Below are 12,644 nucleotides of genomic sequence, written 5' to 3' on the forward strand. Positions count from 1 at the left end.
AGTTTGTAATACATCTTCACAACAGGAAACATATGTATGTTGCCTTTTCTCTTTCACTGCACATTTTAATGCAAAATGACAAATTTAAAAATGAATAAATGTTTTTGCTGAACTGGAATCCATTCAAATCAATGAATTGTTTTTGTAGGAATATTTATACTCTGCAGACTCTGCAGCATCGCGAGGACATCGGGGGCGGTACCTCTGGATTGGCAGACCGGGGTGGTGGTTCCTCTCTTTAAGAAGGGGGACCGGAGGGTGTGTTCCAACTATCGTGGGATCACGATAGTAAGGTTTATTCAGGTGTACTGGAGAGGAGGCTACGTCGGATAGTCGAACCTCGGATTCAGGAGGAACAGTGTGGTTTTCGTCCTGGTCGTGGAACTGTGGACCAGCTCTGTACTCTCGGCAGGGTTCTTGAGGGTGCATGGGAGTTTGCCCAACCAGTCTACATGTGCTTTGTGGACTTGGAGAAGGCATTCGACCGTGTCCCTCGGGAAGTCCTGTGGGGAGTGCTCAGAGAGTATGAGGTATCGGACTGTCTTATTGTGGCGGTCCGATCCCTGTATGATCAGTGTCAGAGCTTGGTCCGCATTGTAAGTCGAACACATTTCCAGTGAAGGTTGGACTCCCCCAAGGCTGTCCTTTGTCACCCATTCTGTTCATAACTTTTATGGACAGAATTTCTAGGCGCAGTCAAGGCGTTGAGGGGTTCCGGTTTGGTGACCGCAGGATTAGGTCTCTGCTTTTTGCAGATGATGTAGTCCTGATGGCTTCATCTGGCCGGGATCTTCAGCTCTTACTGGATCGGTTTGCAGCCGAGTGTGAAGCGACCGGAATTAGAATCAGCACCTCCAAGTCCGAGTCCATGGTTCTCGCCCGGAAAAGGGTGGAATGCCATCTCCGGGTTGGGGAGGAGACCCTGCCCCAAGTGGAGGAGTTCAAGTGCCTAGGAGTCTTGTTCACGAGTGAGGGAAGAGTGGATCGTGAGATCGACAGGCGGATCGGTGCGGCGTCTTCAGTAATGCGGACGTTGTACCGATCCGTTGTGGTGAAGAAGGAGCTGAGCCGGAAGGCAAAACTCTCAATTTACCGGTCGATCTACGTTCCCATCCTCACTTATGGTCATGAGCTTTGGGTCATGACCAAAAGGATAAGATCACGTGTACAAGCGGCCGAAATGAGTTTCCAGGTCTCTCCCTTAGAGATAGGGTGAGAAGCTCTGCCATCCGGGAGGAACTCAAAGTAAAGCCGCTGCTCCTCCACATCGAGAGGAGCCAGATGAGGTGGTTCGGGCATCTGGTCAGGATGCCACCCGAACGCCTCCCTAGAGAGGTGTTTAGGGCACGTCCAACCGGAAGGAGGCCACGGGGAAGACCCAGGACACGTTGGGAAGACTATGTCTCCCGGCTGGCCTGGGAACGCCTCGGGATCGATCCCCCGGGAAGAGCTAGACGAAGTGGCTGGGGAGAGGGAAGTCTGAGTTTCCCTGCTTAGGCTGTTGCCCCCGCGACCCGACCTCGGCTAAGCGGAAGAAGATGGATGGATGGATGGATATTTATACAAAAAAGTCTGACTGTTTTATCTCACATATATGGCCTTGACTTTACAATTGAAAGGACAGTTATCAGCTAACTTTATTGCTGCTGCAATTTACTGAGGTAGCTACCATCTTACACTTTTTCTTCAGTAATACATCTCCGATGTAACTTGGATCACATGAGGGAAATTGCAGTTTGATTTGAACTATATAACATCCATTTATCAAAAGGCCATACAAATCTGAAAGTTGTAAGTCCATTGAGTCGGGATGCGGCTTAAGCTGTGAAACGAGTTCAGTTGTTTGCATTTTCCTAAACATCTCACCACGTGTCCCAGTAGTCCAAGCAAATATTGACAAATCCAAAAGATCCCCTTGTGATAACATGCAAAGAATGACTCACATGTTGTTTTTTTCCAAGAAAATGTGCAAACTACCGGTATGTCTCAACTTTATACACAGAAAACTCTTACAAGAAACAGTAAACATTGCATATACTGTACAGAATTTGCATCCTCAGAAATAAAAAACCTTTGAATGTCTGATTGAATCGACTGTAAAATATTGTTTTGTATGACACCAAGTGTCATACACATTGCTCTGATTGCATATTAAATAAAACTGGTTAAAGTACATTAAGCACGACATTTTTTTTACCTGTTGCTACTCACTAAAATAACATTTTACAATAAAATATATTATCCATCCATCCAACCATTTCCTACCGTTTGTCCCTCTCGAGATTGCGGGGGTGGCTGGAGCCTATCCCAACTGCATTCGGGCGGAAGGCAGGGTACACCTGACTTATTGTATATATATATATAGTTTTACATATTTGTTTTACACTTTATACCAACTATAATTTAACTTAAATTTTTTTGAAAAATATATTTTAAAAATTAGTTAACAAGCCCAAAAATATTTGCCGGCCAGGTAATTCCCTCTTTGAATTTTTATAAGAATAAATAAGTATCTGGGGTTTAACTCAGTCCTGTTACACTGACACATTATTGCCTCTCTAAAAAAATTGTTTAACAAGTCACGTGGGCCACAGGACATTGCATCATTCAGAATCATGGCAGGCCATAGGAAATCCAAAAGTAAGTTCACTCAGGTATGTATGTATATATGTATGTATGTATATATATATATATATACACACACACACACACACACACACATATATATACATATATATAATATACATACATATATACATATATATGTACATATATATATTATATATATATATGTATATATATATATATATATATATATACATACACACACATATATACATATATATAATATACGTACATATATACATATATATGTACATATATATATATTATATATACAGTATATATATATATATATATATATATATATATATATATACAGTATACTGTAAAAATATATATACATATATATATACATATACTATATATATATACACTGTATATACATTTATACATACATACATACATACATATATATATATATATATATATATGTATATATATATATATATATATATATATATATATATATATATATATATTTATATATATATATATATATATATACATACACACACACAAACAAACACATACAGAAAAAAATCCGTGAACTTAAATTTGATATACGTACATATTGTGTATACATACATTTACACAAATACATATATACACATATACATCAAATTATGTTTGAAGTTATTTTTTTATTTCTGAAATAGAATTATTTCTTCAAACACTGTAATGGGCTTTGTGTCACGTATCATTATCATACATGACAGTGGTCCCCAACCACCGGGCTGCGGCTCAATTGGTACCGGGCTGCAGAATAATTTTTTCATTAAATTGTATTTTTTTTAATAACATTTTTTATTTTCATGTTTTAATTTTTTTTTTTTAATTAAATCAACATAAAAAACACAAGATACACTTACAATTAGTTTTTTTAACCTCCATTTTTCATGACAAAAGCATCCCTTTTTCATGACAAAGAAAAAAAATAAAAAATACCCCCATCCCCCACCGGACCGCGGGACAAATTATCAAGCCTTGACCTGTCCGCAGCTACAAAAAGTTTGGGGACCACTGATACATGACATGTAGGTATGTCACGTATTATCATTTTATGTTGAAACTTACTCCTCTTACTCAAATGAGTCATCTTCGGCTTAGAAAACTTGTCAAAAAATGAAATAAAGTGGCCTGTGATAGACTAACACACATTTTAATAGAGTATCTTGCGTAATACCAGATTTATTGTTGAAAATTACCGAAAGTTCTGTTGAGAGAGGTACAGTACAACAGGTTGGTGGCACCGATTTGATGGAGTGGCCCATATACCAAAGAGGTAATGTAATATCCAACTTTTAGTAACTGATGCATTGCAATATATACTAAATGTTGAGCAAGGATGTATCCAGGGGTCACCAACGCGGTGCCCGCGGGCACCAGGTAGCCCGTAAGGACCAGATGAGTCGCCCACTGGCCTGTTCTAAAAATAGCTCAAATAGCAGCACTTACCAGTGAGCTGCCTCTATTTTTTTAAATTGTATTTATTTACTATTAAGCTGGTCTCACTGTGCTCGACATTTTTAATTCTAAAAGAGACAAAATTCAAAAAGAATTTGAAAATCAAAGAAAATATTTTAAAGAGTTAGTCTTCACTTGTTTAAATAAATTCATTAATTTTTTCACTTTGCTTCTTATAACTTTCAGAAAGACAATTTTAGAGAAAAAATACAACCTTAAAAATGATTTTAGGATTTTTAAACACATATACCTTTTTTACCTTTTAAATTCCTTCCTCTTCTTTCCTGACAATTTAAATCAATGTTCAAGTATTTTTTTTTCTTTTTATTGTAAAGAATATTAAATACATTTAAATTTAATTCTTAATTTTAGCTTCTGTTTTTTTCGAGGAAGAATATTTGTGAAATATTTCTTCAAATTTATTAGGATTAAAATTAAAAAAAAAATATTCTGGCAAATCTAGAAAATCTGTAAAAATCAAATGTAAATCTTATTTCAAAGTTTCTTGAATTTTTTTTAAAATTTTTGTTCTGGAAAATCTAGAAGAAATTATGATTCGTCTTTGTTAGAAATATAGCTTGGTCCAATTTGTTATATATTCTAACAAAGTGCAGATTGGATTTTAACCTATTTAAAACATGTCATGAAAAGTCTAAAATTTATCTTAATCCGGAAAAATGACTAACGATGTTCCATAAATTATTTTTTTAATTTTTTCAAAAAGATTCGAATCAGCTAGTTTTTCTCTTCTTTTTTTTTGGTTGAATTTTAAAGAGTCGAAATTGAAGACAAACTATGTTTCAAAATTTTATTTTCATTTTTTTTCCCGGTTTTCTTCTCTTTTAAACCGCTCAATTAGGTGTTTTTTTCATCATTTATTCTGTAAAAAAAAAACTTCCGTAAAGGAAAAAAAATGTACGACGGAATGACAGACAGAAATACCCATTTATATATATATATATATATATATATATATATATATATATATATATCCATCCATCCATCCATTTTCTACCGCTTATTCCCTTTCGGGGTCGCGGACAACAACATTCACACTCACATTCACACACTAGGGCCAATTTAGTGTTGCCAATCAACTTATCCCCAGGTGCATGTCTTTGGAGGTGGGAGGAAGCCGGAGTACCCGGAGGGAACCCACGCATTCACGGGGAGAACATGCAAACTCCACACAGAAAGATCCCGAGCCTGGATTTGAACCCAGGACTGCAGGACCTTCGTATTGTGAGGCAGACGCACTAACCCCTCTGCCACCGTGAAGCCCGTATATATATATATATATATATATATATATATATATATATATATATATATATATATATATATATATATATATATATATATATATATATATATATATATATATATATATATATATATATATATATATATATATATATATATATATATATATATATATATATATATATATGTCTTGATTGGATTATCCAGAGAATAGTGCTCGATACCGTGGTAGAGCGCAATATGTAGGTGTGGGAAAAATCACAAGACTACTTCATCTCTACAGAACTGTTTCATGAGGGGTTCCCTCAATCGTCAGGAGATTTTATCTCTGGTACTATCTGGTACTATCTCCTGATGATTGAGGGAACCTCTCATGAAACAGTTCTGTAGAGATGAAGTAGTCTTGTGATTTTCCCCACACCTACATATATATATATATATATATATATATATATATATATATATATTAAAGGTAAATTGAGCAAATTGGCTATTTCTGGCAATGTATTTAAGTGTGTATCAAACTTTTAGCCCTTTGCATTAATCAGTACCCAAGAAGTAGCTCTTGGTTTCCAGAAGGTTGGTGACCCCTGATGTAATCACTATCAAATATGATTTTATTGTTGTTTATTTCTTACATTCGTGCTGCTCGTAGGGTGGATAGTGTATCCGAACTGAGATGAGGATGAAGAAGATGAAGAGAGGCCAGATTATCTCAATCAGCAGCTGAATCTGAGACAAGAAACAAACAAAAAAGAGAAATTAGTTTCAACCTCTCACTGTAGATAAGAAATTCACAGAACTGTCATTGCTATGTATTTTTTTCATGTAGAATCTGGTCAACTTAAATGCTGTAGATACAAAAAACCAGGGTATGTGTGCGAGCAGAGGGGTCTGTCAAGAGTAAACCCAGCATGAGACTAAGTGGTACAGAATAAGGGAAGACAGCCAGGGAAGTCTGCTGGGTTTACAAGACACTGCTGCCCATCTGTTCCATATGGCTTTTCTAAGTCTGAACCAGCATGGCAGACAAGCACTGAACACGGCGGTGGGGGCAGAATAAAGACCTTCTTTCTGACAGCCACACTGTATCTCTCTTTGTTGGAATCAACTGGACTGAATAACGAGGCAGCAACTGTGCCACCGCCGTCGCTTCGGGGACGGTTCCTTCTTGATGGAAGGATAATGGCTGGCATTGTATGCAAATGAAACATCTTGTTTAAACACAGGGTGGGCTCTGTGCTTCGGCCCACAGCTGAATTTGATTGAGATAGCTGTGAGTGGACGACAGGTTGCTCAAGATGTTGACTGGACAATGGAGACCGTGTATTTGTCGTGTCACATTGTCCCAATGACTCATAACATGTCTGCGGATTATTTTATCGGTGCAATCTTTACGGGTTGCGTAGCTCGATAACACATTTTGCTGGACGATATGCTGACCTACAAATGTTTTGCCAATAAACACTATTATTGACAACAAATTCACCACTGACGTAATGATAATACATAAAAATATTTTACTTATATAAGTATATATAATATATAATGCTTTTCAAATGCAATAAACACGTATTTTGTATATATTTTAAAATTGTAATTGGAAAACTTTTAGATTTCCAAGTTAAACTAAAAAAAAAAAAAAAAAATTAAATATACCTTATTTTTCGGACTATAAGTCGCAGTTTTTTCATAGTTTGGCCAAGGGTGCGACTTATGTGTGAAATTTTTAACACATTACCGTAAAATATCAAATACTATTATTTCGCTCTTTCACGTAAGAGACTAGACGTATAAGATTTCATGGGATTTAGAGATTAGGAGTGACAGATTGTTTGGTAAACGTATAGCATGTTCTATATCAGGGGTGTCAAACTCAAATACAGAGTTGGCCAAAACTTAAAACCGAGCAAGATTAGCCGGTAAACACGGACGAACGAGCGAGTACGCCACGTTTTCTGGAAAGTGATGGCAAAAAAAGAACCACCTGAGCCAGTTTTTACAACTAGGGAAAAAACATGTTCATTATTCATTGAATTGCATTTTTTTTCTAACAAAGATTCGGAATAGGGCTGCAGGTCTAGATTATTTTTGATTGATTGATTGATTGATTGATTGATTGAAACTTTTATTAGTAGATTGCACAGTTCAGTACATATTCCGTACAAATGACCACTAATTGGTAACACCCGAATAAGTTGTTCAACTTGTTTAAGTCGGGGTCCACGTTAATCAATTCATTTTACTAATAGAGTAATCAACCGATTCGCTTGTTCAATTGATCAACTAACACATTTAATAGCCTCAATGTGTATTTTAGAGAAAAAAGTTGAAATCAACCATTTTTGTACTTGCAATTATTTTAATTTTTTTAAATAAATACATTTATCAACTAAAATTTCACTTTAAAGATGTGTGCAATATCAAAAAATAAATAAATATAGAGTAGAATAGAATAGAATGGACTTTATTGTCATTTTATTTGCATATAACGAGATTAAGGACTCCAACTTAAGGTACGGTAGTGGGAACAAATACGGGATAAAAAATAAATTGCACAATAGGTAATAAAGAAAAGAAAAATCTGAATTTACATAAACACACTACTATCCAATAAACATAATAAGCAATCCTGTACAATATACAAAACACTATACAAAATACAAAATACTGTACAATATACAAAACACTATACAAAATACAAAATACTGTACAATATACAAACATCCGCTGTTCGCTGCCATGCCAATCACAGCATTCACGCACCAGAGCTCTCATTTGCGCTCTCATTAATTGGCCGTGCGGAAACTACCGTATTTTTCGGAGTATAAGTCGCTCCGGAGTAAAAGTCGCACCTGCCGAAAATGCATAATAAAGGAGGAAAAAAACATATATAAGTCACACTGGAGTATAAGTCGCATTTTTGGGGAAATTTATTTGAAAAAACCCAACACCGAGAATAGATATTTGAAAGGCAATTTGGAATAAATAAAGAATAGTGAACAACAGGCTGAATAAGTGTACCTTATATGAGGCATAAATAACCAACTGAGAAGGTGCCTGGTATGTTAACTAACATATTATGGTAAGAGTCATTCAAATAACTACAACATATAGAACATGCTATACGTTTACCAAACAATCTGTCACTCCTAATCTCTAAATCCCATGAAATCTTATACGTCTAGTCTCTTACGTGAATGAGCTAAATAATATTATTTGGTATTTTACGGTAATGTGTTAATAATTTCACACATAAGTCGCCCCTGAGTATAAGTCGCACCAAACTATGAAAAAAACTGTGACTTATCGTACGAAAAATTTGGTATGTTCTAGGGCTGGGTATCATCAGGTACCTCACAGTACGATAATATCACGATATTTTGCCCACGATAACGATAAGATCACGATACAACGATTATGCGATAATCGACGTATTGAAAGAAATTTCATCCAGGACACATCATGATTTCAGTGTCCATCCATCCATCCATCCATCATCTTCCGCTTATCCGAGGTCGGGTCGCGGGGGCAACAGCCTAAGCAGGGAAACCCAGACTTCCCTCTCCCCAGCCACTTCGTCTAGCTCTTCCCGGGGGATCCCGAGGCGTTCCCAGGCCAGCCGGGAGACAGAGTCTTCCCAACGTGTCCTGGGTCTTCCCCGTGGCCTCCTACCGGTTGGACGTGCCCTAAACACCTCCCTAGGGAGGCGTTCGGGTGGCATCCTAACCAGATGCCCGAACCACCTCATCTGGCTCCTCTCGATGTGAAGGAGCAGCGGCTTTACTTTGAGTTCCTCCCGGATGGCAGAGCTTCTCACCCTATCTCTAAGGGAGAGACCCGCCACACGGCGGAGGAAACTCTTTTCGGCCGCTTGTACCCGTGATCTTATCCTTTCGGTCATGACCCAAAGCTCATGACCATAGGTGAGGATGGGAACGTAGATCGACCGGTAAATTGAGAGCTTTGCCTTCCGGCTCAGCTCCTTCTTCACCACAACGGATCGGTACAACGTCCGCATTACTGAAGACGCCGCACCGATCCGCCTGTCGATCTCACGATCCACTCTTCCCTCACTCGTGAACAAGACTCCTAGGTACTTGAACTCCTCCACTTGTGTCACTGAAGAAATTCAAAATTTTTTGACTGCACTGAATCCACTTCACCAAAATATATTTGCAAATTAAAATTATTAAAAAAAACAAAATGAATGCAAAAAATATACATTTCAGTGCTACTGAACTTCTATGTAATCATGGACACATCAGTGCTTAACAATTAAAATCAAATTGTTTTATGAAAACTGCCACTTCACTGTATATTAAAAAAAACAACATTTTAGTCAGTGCCTTACATTATCAACAACTGGGTGGTCTTATGAAAACCTGAGAACACATTTGAACTTGCACTTACTTGCTTTCGTCTCTGCATACAACGCAGGGACAGCTTTTTCAGTGAAGTATTTTTGACGGGGTATGTCATATCTTGGTTCCAGTGTATGTCGCATTCGGAGGAAACCTTTGTCTTCAACGATACTATATGGTCTAAGATCTTTACGAACAAAGCAAGCAATGGACTTTGAAATGCTCGCAGCCCTGGGGGATGCAGAGGGGAGCTTTGCTTTACATACGGTGTTGATTGTAGGCTGGCTAACAGAAACGTTAGCATTAGCGTCGCTACTCGCCCTTTCCTCCGTGGCAAGCTCAGGACGATCAATCAATCAATCAATGTTTACTTATATAGCCCTAAATCACTAGTGTCTCAAAGGGCTGCACAAACCACTACCACATCCTCGGTAGGCCCACATAAGGGCAAGGAAAACTCACACTCAGTGGGACATCGGTGACAATGATGACTATGAGAACCTTGGAGAGGAGGAAAGCAATGGATGTCGAGCGGGTCTAACATGATACTGTGAAAGTTCAATCCATAATGGATCCAACACAGTCGCGAGAGTCCAGTCCAAAGCGGATTCAACACAGCAGCGAGAGTCCCGTTCACAGCGGAGCCAGCAGGAAACCATCCCAAGCGGAGGCGGATCAGCAGCGCAGAGATGTCCCCAGCCGATACACAGGCAAGCAGTACATGGCCACCGGATCGGACCGGACCCCGATGGCGGACAAGATGGCTGTGCATGTTCGTTGTGTTGCCCGTGTACTTGACCTTCGCCAGACAGTTCTTGCAGATTGCGAACTCTTTATCAAGTGTTGTTCCGTTGTCTGTATAGTAAAAGCCGAAGTGGGCCCAGACTTTAGATTTCAAATTTCACGTGTTTTTCTCTGCTATTCGCTTCTCCGCTTTGCGCCATTCCCTCCATCTGCTGCTGCTTCTTCTTCTTTCTTTTCAAAGAGTACTCTATTAGAGTACTCTAGAGTACTGCGCTAGAGTTACACTCTTACTCATGCTGAGCGCCATAATGTGGAGGCTCGAAGTAGTGACTCCATGAATCAAAACAGGTTTTTGTGGGCGAATCTGTTCAAAACGGCTGTATGTTTATGTTTATAAATATCGATATTTGACGCCCGTGTATCGATAACGTGCCGCAAGAGGAAATATCGCGATATATCGTAGTATCGATGTTTTGGCAGACCCCTAGTATGTTCGTGTATTTAAAGTTCCTGAAACTCCATGCGGTTTGGTTACACTCATTAAATGATTAATTGACGTAACAGAATCCAAATTTAAGCTTTTCTCTAATCGAATTGATCATTTCAATCCTTATTGCGCGTCCCTTTTGTTTTTGTTTGTTTAATTATTCATGATGATTCAAAGTTACTGACCTTCCAATTACAAGGGTATAAAACACCAAAGCAAAATTGAGAGTTTATCTGCGTTATAATAATTATATATTGTGATAACAAACTAGTGCTTGAAGGGGAACATTATCACCAGACCTATGTAAGCGTCAATATATACCTTGATGGTGCAGAAAAAAGACCATCTTTTTTTTTAACCGATTTCCGAACTCTAAATGGGTAAATTTTGGCGAATTAAATGCCTTTCTGTTTATCGCGCTGGAGGCGATGACGTCAGAATGTGACGTCGCCGAGGTAACACACCCACCATTTTCATTTTCAACACATTACAAACACCGGGTCTCAGCTCTGTTATTTTCCGTTTTTTCGACTATTTTTTGGAACCTTGGAGAAATCATGCCTCGACGGTGTGTTGTCGGAGGGTGTAACAACACTAACAGGGAAGGATTCAAGTTGCACCACAGGCCCGAAGATGCGAAAGTGTCTGCCGCCAGACCCCCATTGAATGTGCCAGTGTCTCCACATTTGACCGGCGATGCTAAGACAGACATGGTACAGAGATGTATGGATAACCTGCAGATGCATTTGCAACGATAGTCAACGAAATCACAAAGGTGAGTTTTGTTGATGTTGACCGCCAGCTAATCGATGCTAACATGCTACGCAAATCGATGCTAACATGCTATTTACCGGCGATGCTAAAGTAGACATGGAACAGAGATGTATGGATAACCTGTAGATGCATTTGCAACTATATTAGATTTCCTTCCACCCACATTTAATGCGAAACAAACACTTACCAATCGACGGATTTAAGTTGCTCCAGTGTCAAAAGATGCAGCTATTCGGCCATGCTATGGCTATGAATAGCGTCAATAGCTATTCGCTCAATAGCTTCAGTTTCTTCTTCAATACTTTCATACTCCAACCATCCGTTTCAATACATGCATAATCTGTTGAATCGCTTAAGTCGCTGAAATCCGAGTTTGAATCCGAGCTAATGTCACTATATCTTGCTGTGGTATTCCCATTGTTTGTTTACATTGGCAGCACTGTGTGACGTCACAGGGAAATGGCCAGTGTTTTCGCAGAGAGCCGAAAATAAGGCACTTTAAAGCTTTATTTAGGGATATTCCGAGACCGGTAAAATTTTGAAAAAAACTTCAAAAAATACAACAAGCCACTGGGAACTGACTTTTATTGTTTTTAACCCTTTTGTGATAATGGTCCCCTTTAAATTGGTCTATGAATAATGCTGGCAAAAATATAATTTATTGGCATTCATTTTGGGAAAATAAATCGTCTTTGGTAAAGCGTTTGTAAAGTTAAGTGTGTAAATTCTACAACAATTGCAAAAAAAAAAAGCAGATTCATCCGACTTACAGTCTGTCGTCTTCGGTACGTGAAGTTTTTCCAAAGAAGTAAGCCCAGTTGAGTGGAGACCGCCATGACGCCGTCTTCCCAAACTCACCGAGCACGCTCCAGTTCCTCACTGCAAAGCCACAAAAACAAGCAAGAGTTGGCGGTACGAAGCTTAAA

The 12,644-nt window shown here is 38.3% G+C and overlaps 1 protein-coding gene across 1 annotated transcript in view; it reads right to left on the bottom strand.

Annotated features, from left to right (window-relative positions):
• LOC133538683 (phospholipid-transporting ATPase ABCA1-like) overlaps window positions 1-12,644 on the bottom strand; it is a 129,452-nt gene that overhangs the window by 110,371 nt on the left and 6,437 nt on the right. The window contains exons 2-3 of the mRNA XM_061880383.1: window positions 12,489-12,597; window positions 5,988-6,081 (exon numbers count right to left, since the gene is read on the bottom strand). Coding sequence (XP_061736367.1) covers window positions 5,988-6,081; window positions 12,489-12,554 — 160 coding nt within the window. The 5' untranslated portion in view covers window positions 12,555-12,597. The remainder of the gene's footprint in view (window positions 1-5,987; window positions 6,082-12,488; window positions 12,598-12,644) is intronic.

The sequence above is a fragment of the Nerophis ophidion genome, linkage group LG20 (genome assembly GCF_033978795.1).
Source record: "Nerophis ophidion isolate RoL-2023_Sa linkage group LG20, RoL_Noph_v1.0, whole genome shotgun sequence".
NCBI lineage: Eukaryota > Metazoa > Chordata > Actinopteri > Syngnathiformes > Syngnathidae > Nerophis > Nerophis ophidion.